This window comes from Ranitomeya variabilis, chromosome 4 (genome assembly GCF_051348905.1).
Source record: "Ranitomeya variabilis isolate aRanVar5 chromosome 4, aRanVar5.hap1, whole genome shotgun sequence".
NCBI classification, from domain to species: Eukaryota; Metazoa; Chordata; class Amphibia; order Anura; family Dendrobatidae; genus Ranitomeya; species Ranitomeya variabilis.
Genome location: NC_135235.1, coordinates 9989105 through 10004136, shown reverse-complemented (window position 1 = coordinate 10004136; position 15032 = coordinate 9989105). Strand labels below are relative to the sequence as shown.

At 50.1% G+C, this 15032-nt stretch overlaps 1 protein-coding gene across 3 annotated transcripts in view; it reads left to right on the top strand.

Moving 5' to 3' along the window:
* Positions 1-15032, top strand: part of ATRNL1 (attractin like 1) — a 767569-nt gene that overhangs the window by 235975 nt on the left and 516562 nt on the right. For all 3 annotated transcript variants that reach the window (XR_013214392.1, XM_077257919.1, XM_077257920.1), the window contains exon 16: positions 4861-5074. Coding sequence is in view for 2 of the 3 variants with exons in the window: in XM_077257919.1 (XP_077114034.1) it covers positions 4861-5074 (214 nt within the window). In the remaining variant the exon portion in view is untranslated. The remainder of the gene's footprint in view (positions 1-4860; positions 5075-15032) is intronic.

Here is a 15032-nt window from a genome sequence, read left to right as displayed (position 1 = left end):
CCTCCAGGCTCCTCTGTCCTCACTCCTCCAGGCTCCTCTGTCCTCACTCCTCCAGGCTCCTCTGTCCTCACTCCTCCAGACTCCTCTGTCCTCCTCCTCCAGACTCCTCTGTCCTCACTCCTCCAGGCGCCTCTGTCCTCACTCCTCCAGGCTCCTCTGTCCTCACTCCTCCAGGCTCCTCTGTCCTCACTCCTCCAGGCTCCTCTGTCCTCACTCCTCCAGGCTCCTCTGTCCTCCTCCTCCAGGCTCCTCTGTCCTCACTCCTCCAGGCTCCTCTGTCCTCACTCCTCCAGGCTCCTCTGTCCTCACTCCTCCAGGCTCCTCTGTCCTCACTCCTCCAGGCTCCTCTGTCCTCACTCCTCCAGGCTCCTCTGTCCTCACTCCTCCAGGCTCCTCTGTCCTCACTCCTCCAGGCTCCTCTGTCCTCACTCCTCCAGGCTCCTCTGTCCTCACTCCTCCAGGCTCCTCTGTCCTCACTCCTCCAGGCTCCTCTGTCCTCACTCCTCCAGGCTCCTCTGTCCTCACTCCTCCAGGCTCCTCTGTGCTCACTCCTCCAGGCTCCTCTGTCCTCACTCCTCCAGGCTCCTCTGTCCTCACTCCTCCAGGCTCCTCTGTCCTCACTCCTCCAGGCTCCTCTGTCCTCACTCCTCCAGGCTCCTCTGTCCTCACTCCTCCAGGCTCCTCTGTCCTCACTCCTCCAGGCTCCTATGTTTCTATTCACTGACAGCAAATATATACAGTTATGGCGGAAAGTGTTGACACCCCTGAAATTATTCCAGAAAATTCCCCTTGTTTTGTTATACACAGGTTCATCCCCTTTGTGTATATTGGAACAACATAAATAAAGCTGAGAAAAAAAAGGCAAATTGGCCAAAATTTCACACAAAACCCTGCAAATGGTCCGGACACAATTGTTGGCACCCTCAACTTAATATTTGGTTGCACCCGTAGGAATAAATAACTCTGATCAATCGCTTCCCATAACCACCCACAAGCTTCTTACTCCTCTCAGCCGGCATCTTGGACGACTCTTCTCTCGGTCTTATATGTGAAGGCGTCTTCTCCCGATAGCGATTGTAAGATCTCTCCACAGGGGATCAATGGGATTTAGATCCAGACTCATTGCTGCCGCTTCAGAACTTGTATTATGGGGTCACTGTCCTGATGGAGGACCCATGACCTAGAAGGCAAACCCAGCTTTATGACATTGGGCACTACATTGCCACCCAAAATCCATTGGTAATCTTCAGATTTCATGATGTCTAGCACACAGTCAAGGCCCCCAGTGCCAGAGACATCAACCCAAACACAAAACATCTGACCCTCCACCATATCTGACTGTAGGTACGGTGTTTTTTTTTTTTTTGTAGGCATCATTCTGTTTCCCATAAACAGTAGAATGATGTGCTTTACCAAAAAGCTCTAAGTCGGTCTCCTCTGTCCACAAGACGTTTTCCCAGAAGGATTTTGGCTCACTCATATATATTGTGGCAAACTGCAGTCTAGCTTTTTATGTCAGTGTCAGCAGTGGGGTCCTCTGGGGTCTCCTACCATAGCGCCTCATTTCATTCACATGTGGACGCTGACTTTGATACACCTGAGCCTGCAGGACAGCTTGGATTTCTTAGGACCTTGACTGGGGCGCTTATCCTCCATCCGTATTATCCTGCGTTGCGACCTTCAATTAATTTTCTCTGCTGTCCATGTCCAAGGAGATAAGCTGCAGTGCCATGGGAACATGGACAAAGGAACATCAAGATCTCTGGAGATGGACTTGTAACCTTGAGATTGTTAATAATTTTGGTTCTAAAGTCCTCAGACTGTTGTCTTCTCCTCGTTCGGTTCTCCAGACGTAATGTCGCACACACAATGCAATTATTGAGTTAGCTTCTCCAATTTTTATCTGCTTTCAGATGGGATTTTCATTTTGTCATTTTGCCCATACCTGTTACTTGCCACAGGTGAATGTGAATGAGCATCACATGCTTGAAACAAAGTTGTTTACCCACAATTTTGGGAAGGTGCCAACAATTTTGTCAGACCCATTTTGGGGGTTTTGTGTGAAATTATGTCCAATTTGTCTTTTTCCTCTACACAAAGCGTGTAATGGCAGTAACTTTCTGGGAGAAATACTAGCACTTTCGGCCATGACTGGATCTGGAAATGGCGAGAAATTGAAGCTTAATAATAATGTGAGTCCTTGCCATCCGACCCCTCAGAGGTGTGTGGAGAAGCCGAGGATCTTTCCCGGGTCACCGTGGAGGTTTACGTCTCCTTGTTCTGCGCCCAGCGGACGGGCGTGGTGCCCCTGGCGCTCTGACCTCCATTAATAAGGCTCGTTGTGTCCCAATAAATGATTGACGGGCCGCGTCTGTCCACCTGATCTTTACATCTGAATGAAGAGCAGCTGTCAGTTCGGGGGCAGCGGACAATGAAAGTCGTAACTCGCATTTTACCGCCGCAGTAAATGGACATCATTACCCGCAGCCTCACGCCGAGAACAACACCGATCATCATTCCCGAAATCGCCTTCATCTGGCGGCAGCGGCTGAACCGTCCGTCTGGATGATGACGCAGCGCCGAGATGTCAGGAAGCAGAAGCGCCAGCAGCGGCAATGTTCTGAAAATGATGGAAATATTCTGCTATCCTGTGCGGTAAATGTAGGAGGTTTGCCACCCAGGAGCCTGGGAAAGCTGGGTGTGCAGTGTGCAGTCACCCAGCTTTCCCACAATGTTACGCTCATGGACAGACCATTACTCCCTGCTAGTCGCCGCCATCACGGATCATTTCTACAAGGTCAGCAGGAATATGGCGGCCACACGAGACCTGGAAAACGTGGATTTACTCAGTTTTCCTATTTTTGTATATAATCAAAATAAAAAAATTGATTACAGAAGCAAAATTGCAATAAACAGAAAAAATCATGATGCACAACGTGAGTTGGGCCCCGCGGTCACCAGACGCTCAGGGGCCACTTAGTGACTACAGAGGGGGCATACTGCCTGATTTCTGGTGACACCGTCCCTTTAATTGCTCCCGACGCCTCGCACCGCTCTGACGGTAATTTCTGTGATTCGCTTTGTGAGACGTCCGGGGTCCGCGCATTTCACCACTGAATTTAAGGTTTATTAAGAATTTAGAAATGAAATTATCACATTAATAATAGACGGAGTCTAATGAGAAGAAGCACGGCGGGGAACTGCTGCAGCGACGCGCGCCACGAGGGATGTCAGACGGCGGAACCACGGAACCATGGAATGTTCTCCGGATAAAATGATTCTCAGCAGGAAGTGAAGAGCGGCTGATTAGCTGCAGCATCAACAACGGGGCGTACAGAGCTGGACATTATATGTATGATGTATCGCACCGAGCGGTGATGTCACTGCTGTATAATATAACTGATATCTGGGGAGCGGTGATGTCACTGCTGTATAATATAACTGATATCTGGGGAGCGGTGATGTCACCGCTGTATAATATAACTGATATCTGGGGAGCGGTGATGTCACCGCTGTATAATATAACTGATATCTGGGGAGCGGTGATGTCACCGCTGTATAATATAACTGATATCTGGGGAGCGGTGATGTCACCGCTGTATAATATAACTGATATCTGGGGAGCGGTGATGTCACCGCTGTATAATATAACTGATATCTGGGGAGCGGTGATGTCACCGCTGTATAATATAACTGATATCTGGGGAGCGGTGATGTCACTGCTGTATAATATAACTGATATCTGGGGAGCGGTGATGTCACTGCTGTATAATATAACTGATATCTGGGGAGCGGTGATGTCACTGCTGTATAATATAACTGATATCTGGAGGGCGGTGATGTCACTGCTGTATAATATAACTGATATCTGGGGAGCGGTGATGTCACTGCTGTATAATATAACTGATATCTGGGGAGCGGTGATGTCACTGCTGTATAATATAACTGATATCTGGGGAGCGGTGATGTCACTGCTGTATAATATAACTGATATCTGGGGAGCGGTGATGTCACCGCTGTATAATATAACTGATATCTGGAGAGCGGTGATGTCACTGCTGTATAATATAACTGATATCTGGGGAGCGGTGATGTCACTGCTGTATAATATAACTGATATCTGGGGAGCGGTGATGTCACCGCTGTATAATATAACTGATATCTGGGGAGCGGTGATGTCACCGCTGTATAATATAACTGATATCTGGGGAGCGGTGATGTCACTGCTGTATAATATAACTGATATCTGGGGAGCGGTGATGTCACTGCTGTATAATATAACTGATATCTGGAGAGCGGTGATGTCACCGCTGTATAATATAACTGATATCTGGGGAGCGGTGATGTCACCGCCGTATAATATAACTGAGATCTGGAGAGCGGTGATGTCACCGCTGTATAATATAACTGATATCTGGAGAGCGGTGATGTCACCGCTGTATAATATAACTGATATCTGGGGAGCGGTGATGTCACTGCTGTATAATATAACTGATATCTGGGGAGCGGTGATGTCACCGCTGTATAATATAACTGATATCTGGGGAGCGGTGATGTCACCGCTGTATAATATAACTGATATCTGGGGAGCGGTGATGTCACCGCTGTATAATATAACTGATATCTGGGGAGCGGTGATGTCACTGCTGTATAATATAACTGATATCTGGGGAGCGGTGATGTCACTGCTGTATAATATAACTGATATCTGGGGAGCGGTGATGTCACTGCTGTATAATATAACTGATATCTGGAGAGCGGTGATGTCACTGCTGTATAATATAACTGATATCTGGGGAGCGGTGATGTCGTTCTTGTCTCTTTATTGTTTTCTAATTACCTTTCTCCTCTCATTGACAGAAGCTCTCCCCGTGGGTTGGGTTGCGAAAGATCAATGTTTCGTATTGGGGCTGGGAGGACATGTGCCCGTTCACTAACACCACCTTGCAGTGGCTTCCCGGAGAGCCCAGCGACTCTGGATTTTGTGCCTACCTAGAGAGGGCAGAGGTGGCAGGACTGAAGGCAAATCCATGTACTGCCATGACGGACGGCCTGGTGTGCGAGAAGCCAGTAGGTGGGTGACATCCGTCCATTGTTGAGTGTCAGTAATATACATGTATGGAGCCAACCTGAAAGTATAATGTGTTTGTACAGTGACTGCACCAGCAGAATAGTGAGTGCAGCTCTGGAGTATAATACAGGATGTAACTCAGGATCAGTAATGTAATGTATGTACACAGTGACTGCACCAGCAGAATAGTGAGTGCAGCTCTGGGGTATAATACAGGATGTAACTCAGGATCAGTAATGTAATGTATGTACACAGTGACTGCACCAGCAGAATAGTGAGTGCAGCTCTGGAGTATAATACAGGATGTAACTCAGGATCAGTAATGTAATGTATGTACACAGTGACTGCACCAGCAGAATAGTGAGTGCAGCTCTGGGGTATAATACAGGATGTAACTCAGGATCAGTAATGTAATGTATGTACACAGTGACTGCACCAGCAGAATAGTGAGTGCAGCTCTGGGGTATAATACAGGATGTAACTCAGGATCAGTAATGTAATGTATGTACACAGTGACTGCACCAGCAGAATAGTGAGTGCAGCTCTGGAGTATAATACAGGATGTAACTCAGGATCAGTAATGTAATGTATGTACACAGTGACTGCGCCAGCAGAATAGTGAGTGCAGCTCTGGGGTATAATACAGGATGTAACTCAGGATCAGTAATGTAATGTATGTACACAGTGACTGCACCAGCAGAATAGTGAGTGCAGCTCTGGAGTATAATACAGGATGTAACTCAGGATCAGTAATGTAATGTATGTACACAGTGACTGCACCAGCAGAATAGTGAGTGCAGCTCTGGGGTATAATACAGGATGTAACTCAGGATCAGTAATGTAATGTATGTACACAGTGACTGCACCAGCAGAATAGTGAGTGCAGCTCTGGAGTATAATACAGGAGGTAACTCAGGATCAGTAATGTAATGTATGTACACAGTGACTGCACCAGCAGAATAGTGAATGCAGCTCTGGAGTATAATACAGGATGTAACTCAGGATCAGTAATGTAATGTATGTACACAGTGACTGTACCAGCAGAATAGTGAGTGCAGCTCTGGGGTATAATACAGAATGTAACTCAGGATCAGTAATGTAATGTATGTACACAGTGACTGCACCAGCAGAATAGTGAGTGCAGCTCTGGAGTATAATACAGGATGTAACTCAGGATCAGTAATGTATGTACACAGTGACTGCACCAGCAGAATAGTGAGTGCAGCTCTGGAGTATAATACAGGAGGTAACTCAGGATCAGTAATGTAATGTATGTACACAGTGACTGCACCAGCAGAATAGTAAGTACAGCTCTGGAGTATAATACAGGATGTAACTCAGGATCAGTAATGTAATGTATGTGCACAGTGACTGCACCAGCAGAATAGTGAGTGCAGCTCTGGAGTATAATACAGGATGTAACTCAGGATCAGTAATGTAATGTATGTACACAGTGACTGCACCAGCAGAATAGTGAGTGCAGCTCTGGGGTATAATACAGGATGTAACTCAGGATCAGTAATGTATGTACACAGTGACTGCTCCAGCAGGATAGTGGGTGCAGCTCTGCTCAGCTGCTACTCACTGTGCTGATTGTGGGTGCGGTCGCTGCTGAACCTGCAGTGTGCTCCTGAGCTCCTGAGAACCACCACCTCTCCACCCGGGGACCTGCTCTCTCTCTTACCCAGGGAGGGAGTGGGTTTCCTGGGATGAATGAGGGGGCCAAGTCCCAGGCTTCTGCTTCCCGGACCAGGCTGGCGGGGGGCAGAAGGAACCAGCAACCAGCCTGCACATCAGAGGATTCGGGGGTGAGACGCTCCACCAGGAGTCGCAGCAATGTGGCTCCTACTCCCCCCAGGTCTGCAGAGACCCAGAGAAGCCGCAAGGCTTCCATGGAGGAGAAGCCTGCTAGTGTGCAAGATGGCGGTCCTTCTGGAGGAAAGCTGAGTGCTCACGGAGGTGAAGCCGACCTCACTGAAGAGGGTTGGGCGCTGCAGAGCCCCCGGGAGTCTGTGTCCACCTATGCCTCCCGGGTCATGAGCCACCTCCGTGAGTATGAAGACGCAAGCAAGACCATCACGAGGCTCCGAGAGGAGCTGCGCTGCACAAGCAACAAAGCTGCAGGTTCCTCCAAACCGAGGAAGAATCAGCTCCAGGCGGAGGTAAGGAGGCTGAAGGATGACATCAATGAGCTTGAAGTCAGAAAAGCTCTCATCAGAGAAAAAAGTGGACCATTTAAGGAAAAACTTATTAATGAAGATCGATTCAGAGAAATGGCTGATAACAGAGAGCAAAGGCAGATGGGGCTGCAGCCTGAGTGCCAGGTGGATGATGATGATGAGGAGGAGGAGGATGACCAGCAGAAAGCCCCACCTGGCAGCCTGCTTAGTCACTCACAGGCCACGTGCAGCGAGCTCCCTGCTGGACAGGCGACAATGACATCTCGTCGCAGTTCTGCTGGCTCTGGGGAGGACAGTGACATCGGCCAGGGAGGGGCGCTAATGGCAGAGATCAAGCTCCTGGAGTCCCCAGTGTGCCTTCAGAACTTCCATCTTGGTGATGATTTGCCAGAGGAGGCACCTGGGGGCCGGAAAAAAAAGGTGAAGAAGATCAAACCTAAGCTGCAGGAAGCGGTAAGCTATGTATATGCCCCCCTCCCTGTACCCCCTGAGTCGGCTGCAGGGTCAGCTCGCTGTATAAGCCCCGTTGCCCAGCCCAGCCCGGGTTCTGCTGTGGATCCGGTGCAAAGGCGCGGGGAGACTACAAAGCAATGTAGTGAGGCGCAGAGCTCCGTTTCTGCTTGTAGTAGCGGGGACGTAGCAGCAGGTGCATCAGCCGAGAGGCTGGACAGTGAGGGCGGCCCGGCGGCGGGCGAAAAATCAGGCCACGATACTGTGGTGCGCTCCCCAGTGGGAGGGGGGAGCAGCCCGGTGTCAGGGGCAGCTCCGGTAGCCTCGGTGCCCCTGAATGCTGTTGCCGCTGATCACTTAGTTGAGAAGCGGCGGCAGTGTGAGGGGGTTACCGGGGCTGGGCGTTCCGGTCCTCCCACCAAAGTCCTCTTCTGTGTTGGCGCCGCAGGTCAACAAGATCCTGATGCTAAGGATCAGCGGTGCCTCACAACAGCGAAAGATCAGCGGCGCCTGGTAGCAACCATGAAGCAGCGGAAAATATCAACTGATGATGCGGAGGGCACACATAAAACCAGGGGTGAGGTCACCTCCAGTTCTGTGGAGGAGACTCAGCCCCTTGTGCCTGATGATGCGGAGGCCAAAATGTCACCCCCTGTTGTCACTGGTCCAGCAGGAGTGAATGTGGTGGTGGGTATGGATGAGGAAAACTCTTTGTCTAGTGGTGTGGTTGCTGGTTTGGTAGAGGGTGAGGGGGTTATGGAGGTGGGTAATGGTGATGCTGTTGGTGTGGATGTGGTCACTGGTCCGGTTGCCCCCCCGGTGGTGGCAGCACCTGTCAGGAGTTTTGCCGCTGTCACCTCCGGGGGAAATAGGGCGTCCTCCTCGTCTCTGGGCTCTGGGGACGGCATGTTGCAACGGCGTCTCCTGGAGGCTCTAAAGAAGGGAGAGAGATCACTAATGGTAGAGGGTCGAGAGGTTGATCTATCCTTCTGGATAGAGAGGCATGGCCTCGGGGCCTTCCGAGAGCAAAGAGGGGGGGATACAGTGTGGTCCCTCCCAACAGTCGGGCCGGGTAGTGTGCGTAGGAATGTGGTCCGTCTTCGGTGGAGGGGCAGTGATGCGTGTCCTCCAAGGTCGAAGGTTGTGGAGCTCCTGCTGAGGATGGGCTTCAAGGCGATTGACATCTACGCCTTGATACATCCCTATTCCACACCTGAGTTTGATGTCAGCTTTGTTCGGCCGGAGGGGCTTGAACTTTTCTGGTCGAACTATGAGTTGGCAAAAAATGAGCCCGGCTGGCGAGACTTTGCCGTTCAGGCGGTGTCTCGCCAAAATCAAGTCAAGAAAGTGACCGTGATGACATGTAACGAGTCGCTTTCTTGTTATGACATCATGACGTGGCTTGGCCGGTATGGAGAGGTAGTGGAGATGCCAAAGAAAAACCGTGACGAGTTTGGTATCTGGTCAGGGGCCTGGACGTTTATGGTAAAACTTAAGCGTTCAGGTGGTACGGTTGCCCACATACCATCATCTGCCTTCCTGGGTAGGGATCGTATCCTGGTCTTCTACCAGGGGCAACCGAAGCTCTGTCACAAGTGCGGCGACCCCACACACTTCAGCGCAAACTGCACTGTGCAGAAGTGTGCATTGTGTGGGGATGTCGGCCATCTTGCTGCATCTTGTGTGGAGATTAGGTGCCACCTGTGTGGTGAGTTAGGTCACCCATTCAGCCGTTGTCCTCGCTCCTTCGCTAACGCAGTCGTGACCCCGGTGGGAGAAAGCCGTGAGGCTGATTCTGCTGGGGAAGGGACTAGCAAGGGTGAGGGAGCTGAGGGGCCAAGGAAGAAAAGCAATAAAAAGACGCCTGCCCAGCTAAGGCGTCTAGACAAGCGCAGACAGGATAGGGAGCTGGGTGAGCCTCGGGCTACTGGGGCGGCCCCTGTCCTGGATGCCAGTCTTGCTGCTGAGGCCCCAAGGGATGATGAGTTGGATGAGGAGGTCAGGAGGATCCACAGGGAGGAGAGTGCCACTGCCTCAGAGTCCTCCCATTATGAAAGTATGGATGAGGATAATAGGCAGTGGCTAGAGGACAAGCGTAAGCTCGGCACCAAAAAGAAGAGAAAGAAGGGAGATAAAAAATCTTCTCTCACTCTGACCAAGGTACCTAAGGAAGAAAAAACCGACTCCCCTCTGGTTGGTCTTTCTAACCGGTTCCAAGCCCTTGAAAACATCTCTTCCTCTGAGGAGGAAGCTGAGGGTGAGGTTCTGGCTTCGGCGGGGCTCACAGGGGGCGCCGAGTCTCCTCCTTCTGGGAACATAAGATCCTTGGAGGGAGGGACTGGCCCAGAGTCCGGAGACGAGGACGAAAAAAATAAAAAACGCGTGGAAATGGATACCTCCATGTCATTAAAGAGGGGGAAGGATTCCTCCTCTGAGGCAGAGGATAAGGGGAGTGGGAAAAAGAAAGCCATCTAACTCAATCACCAATGATGGCGGAACCCACTCCGTTGACGCTGGCGTCCATTAATGTCGCCAGCATAAAGTCAAATACAGCTAGATTTGCGGCCTTTGATTTTCTCAGCTGGGTTGAAGCTGACATTTTCTTTTTGCAAGAGACCAGGCTGCCAAACATGGCAGATGTGTTTAAAGCTAAGAGGGAGTGGAGACTCGGGCCCTCCTATTGGTCTCTTGCGGCCGAGCCGTATAGCGGAGTGGCGGTCCTTTTTACCGCACCGGTCGAATGCCGACGGGTTATTGAGTTAGAAATGGGGAGGTGCCTGATCTTAGATGTCCTCATGAAGGGACAAGAGCTCCGGCTCATTAACATCTATGGTCCCCAATCTAAGTGGGACCGGAAGTGTCTCTTTATGAGGATCAAGCCCTACCTTTTTACAAGTCGGCAGGTTGTCTTTGGAGGGGACTTCAATGCTGTCACGAGGCCCCGAGATAGAGGAGGTTCCAGAGACAAGCTGACTTATGATAGCGTCGCCCTTAATAGTATAGCTAGTGAGGCTCGCCTGGTGGATGTCCACATTCGGCACACCCCAGGCCACGAGGGGTTCACCTATCATAGAGGTAACTGTAGGTCCAGAATAGATAGGTTTTATTTAAAGGAGGAAGCTGTCTCTTCAGCAGTGTCTGTTGTTGAGGTGGAGTTCTCCGACCACTGTTTAATTTTGTTTTCTCTGAATGTTACAGAGACCCTCCGGATGGGAAGAGGCTTTTGGAGGCTCAATTCGTCTCTCTTGGAAGAAGCGGAGATAAGACAGTCCTTTGAGGATTTTCTTCAGAGCCAGGTACCCTTACTGGATCTTTGTAGTAGTAGGTCAGAGTGGTGGGAGATGTTCAAGGAAAGGGTGGCGAGATTCTTCCGCCAGCTCTCGAGCCTCAGGAGTCTGAGCAGGTACCGCCTGTATCAGGGTCTGAGGAGGAAACTCGAGCATCTTGTCTCAACTGGAGGTAGCCGCGAGGAGATCTCCAGAGTGAAATCTTTGCTTATGAGGTGTCAGTACGATAGACACGCATCTTTGGTTTTTGAGAGGGATTACGGGAAGTACCGCTCACCCGACCCTTACAGAAACTGCAAGATGTCAGTGAATAGTAAAGTGGTTACAGGACTGGTCGACACTACGGGGTCCCTGAGGCGATCCAGATCAGGGATCCTGGAGGTTGTCAGATCCTTCTACTCGCACCTCTTGGGGAAGAGGGATCTTGATTGGGATGAGATGTCGGCTTTCCTGGCAGAAGCTGTCCCCGAACCAGGGGTAGACCCCTCTCTTGACGTTTTGACAGAAATGATCAGGGAAGAGGAAGTTCAGTTGGCGATTGAAGGGCTTGCTCCCAAAAAATCGCCTGGTCCAGATGGCTTAACATCTGAATTCTATAAGACCTTTAAGGACGTTTTGGTTCCCCTCTTGACTGAGGTATTCAATGAGTGTCTTTCCTCGGGCACTCTGCCGAAGTCAATGAGGAGGTCTGCTCTGATCATCTTGTCAAAGGGTAAGGACCCGTCTTGCATTGAGAATTGGCGTCCCATAGCGCTTCTCAATGCAGACAGGAAGGTTCTAGCAAAGGTGCTGTTTAATCGGCTGGTGAAATTTGCACCCCGACTCCTTTCGGGGGCCCAGCATTGCTCTGTTCCAGGCCGCAGCACATTTAGTGCTGTGCTCTGTGTCCGAGAGGCAGTGGAGCAGGGTAGGGCTGGTCACTGGAAGGGGTACATGCTGTCACTGGACCAGGCAAAAGCGTTTGATCGGGTTAATCACGAGTACCTCTGGTCCGTCCTTCTGAGATATGGCCTGCCGGGGGGGTTTGTTGATTGGCTTAAGACCTTGTACAGTGGGGCAGAGAGTTTCCCGCTTGTGAATGGTTGGATTGGTAGCTCTTTTGAGGTTGGGTCCGGTGTTCGCCAGGGTTGTCCCTTGAGCCCCCTGCTGTACGTGTTTGCGATTGACCCTCTTCTTAGGAGGGTGGAGCGTGGACCGTTGGCCGGGATCAGGATGGATCAGGCAGCACCGGAAGCCACTCTGAGGGTGGTGGCATATGCCGATGATGTCACTGTGTTTGCTTCCTCTCACGAGGAGGCAGGGTGGCTGATGTCAGAGGTAGATCGCTACTCGGAGGCATCCGGGTCCAAGATCAACCGGGATAAGTGTGAGAGTCTCTGGCTGGGAGGAGGAGATCCTGGTTTTGATCTCCCGGACACCCTTCCAGGACCCAAAGTCTCTGCAAAAGTCCTTGGCATCGAATTTGGCCAGGGGGATTACCCCAAACAAAATTGGGACAGCAGGCTAGAGATCGCCACTCAGAAGGTGAACCTATGGAAGGGTTGGTCTTTGACCCTAAGGGAAAGGGTAAACCTGAGCAAAACTTACCTGCTCCCTTTACTGATTTATCTGGGCAGTGTGTGCATCTTGCCGGAATCTCTCTGGACTCGGGTCTACAGTTTGTTCTTCCAACTGTTATGGGGGAATAGACTGAACCTGGTCAAGAGGGAGGTTACTTACCGTACGAGGAGACTAGGAGGGTTGGGTATGGTCAACCCTGTGGTATTCCTTGTGGATACCTTCATTAAGATCAATATCGCAAACCTCTGGAAAGAGAGGGCTCCTCCGTGGGTATTCTCCTGTAGGGGATGGTTTCAGCCTTTCTTCCAGGAATGGGAGACAGGAGGGCAAGTGAAGGATCTTCGCACACCGCATGGACATCTTCCGGCTTACGCTACCTTGGTTCTGAAGGTAATTCGTCGGTGGGGTCTGGGAATGTGGGAGATCAGGACTCTGCCAAGGAAACTACTTGACAGTAGGGTTCTGTTGACCCATTTCCAGAGGCCTCTGGCGCTCAGGGACTGCCCAAGTCGGGATCTTGGGGTGGGTTTGCATCTTTTGAATTCTATCAGGATCCCCTCGAAGTTTTGGGACTTGGCTTGGCGCTGCTTCCATGGGAAACTGTGTGTGAGGGACAATCTGAAGTGTAGGAGCTCTGAGGACAGGAATTGTCCTCGGGAGCATTGTGGTACCTTGCTGGAAAGCATGGACCACTTCCTGCTTCATTGTCCCTTCAACACAGAGGTGTACAACAGGGTGGGCGCCTTCATTGGCTGGTCTCGGCTGGCCGGTCTCTCCTATGCGGAATGGGCCTATGGAGCATTCGGAGACCTGGGTGGTCGGGACCGCTGCACCTTATTTCTAGTTAGCGCAGTGGTTAGGTATCACACGTGGAACGCACGGTGCTTAGTATCGACGCAACGAAAAATCCTCCCAGTGGACGATGTGTTTAGGACCATACTCGGTGACCTGGTGAAGGTGCGCTCTCTGGAGTATGGGCGACTGGGCGCACGGAGGGCCGCGCTCCTCTGGAGGGGCTTTTCTTTTAGTGTGCCCTAGTCTGGTCATCTCCTTTCCTGGTGGTGGGCTGCTGCTGACACTGTAGATTTTTGTTTTGTTTGATCATTATACAGTGATGTAGGGCTGCAGGCGCCGAACTTGGGCTTCGTGTTTTGTAATTATTGTGGTGTGTGCTGCTGTATATAATGTATATATTGTATATGGGGATATAGAATTGGGTGTAGGTGTTAGGTTGGGTGGTGGGAAAAGGGGGGAGGTGGGATTATCTTGTGGGACTATGGGACACCGGGTTGTTTGGGGGAAAAACTGGCACTGCCTGATCTGGCCTATGGACGTGGACATGGACTGAGGCATGAGACGCAGGACCAGCTCTCAGGTCAGTGCGGGGGGTTGGGAATGGAGGATAGCTTGTAGTATTGTATATATTTGTTTAATTTGTAGTTATTTTATTTAAAACTTAAAAAAAAAAAAAAAAAAAAAATTCATGTATATAGTCTTTGTTTTCCATTGTTTATTTTATTTGTTATTATTATTTTGTTTGGTGACCGGACCTGAAGTTATTGTTCTGTATATACTGTATAATATGTGTGAGAGGAGAGAATGAGCGGCTGGACCAGTGTTCAGTATACTGATTATTTTCTGGCTAATATTTTTGTTATGTTTTCTGCTATTATTGTTGTTATGTTTTTCATTTTTATAATAAAAGATCTACAGGAGGTAACTCAGGATCAGTAATGTAATGTATGTACACAGTGACAGCACCAGCAGAATAGTGAGTGCAGCTCTGGAGTATAATACAGGATGTAACTCAGGATCAGTAATGTCTGCACTGGTACATTACATGCAGAGATGTTGAAAACAATGAAGTGAATACAAAGTCTTATGGAAAGTTGATATTTAGCTCTCTGCTCTGATTTTGTGGATGTTAACCCTGCGCTGGCTGTCTTCCCGTGTCTTGCTGTGCTCCCCTCCCCCATCTCAGGTATTATTGCAGGGCTCTGGAGAGCTGTTCTGGATCTTTTCCGCAGCGTCTTTTGCGGTGCACATGTAATGAAGGCTGTGGTGAGCTCTGGTGCACTCTGTCTTTGGCTTTTTTTCTTCCTCAGTTGTCGCTATAAATTGCCTTTTTGTCCCTTTCCCGTGTCCCGCCTCCTCCGGGGTCACTCACCTTTTGTTATGTGCGGTGTCCCTCTGGGCATTATTAAATCTGCTACAAGTCCATTACATGCTCGGATCTTGGAGACGACTTTTTGCTACTTCAGAAAGACATAAAACCTGCTCTGTTATTTTGGATGTTGGGAGTTTTGTGATCAGAGATAGAGCGGAGGCGAGCAGCCCAGACCATCCTCAGAACTCCGAATACAGCTGCAGATGTGACCCTGGACCTCACGGGAATCCTCTCAGAGAAGCCTTGAAATCCGTTTAGTCTGTGGGAAACTTTTGCCGGTTCATATGTTCGAGGGAGGAGGATGGCGCCGGGTTCAC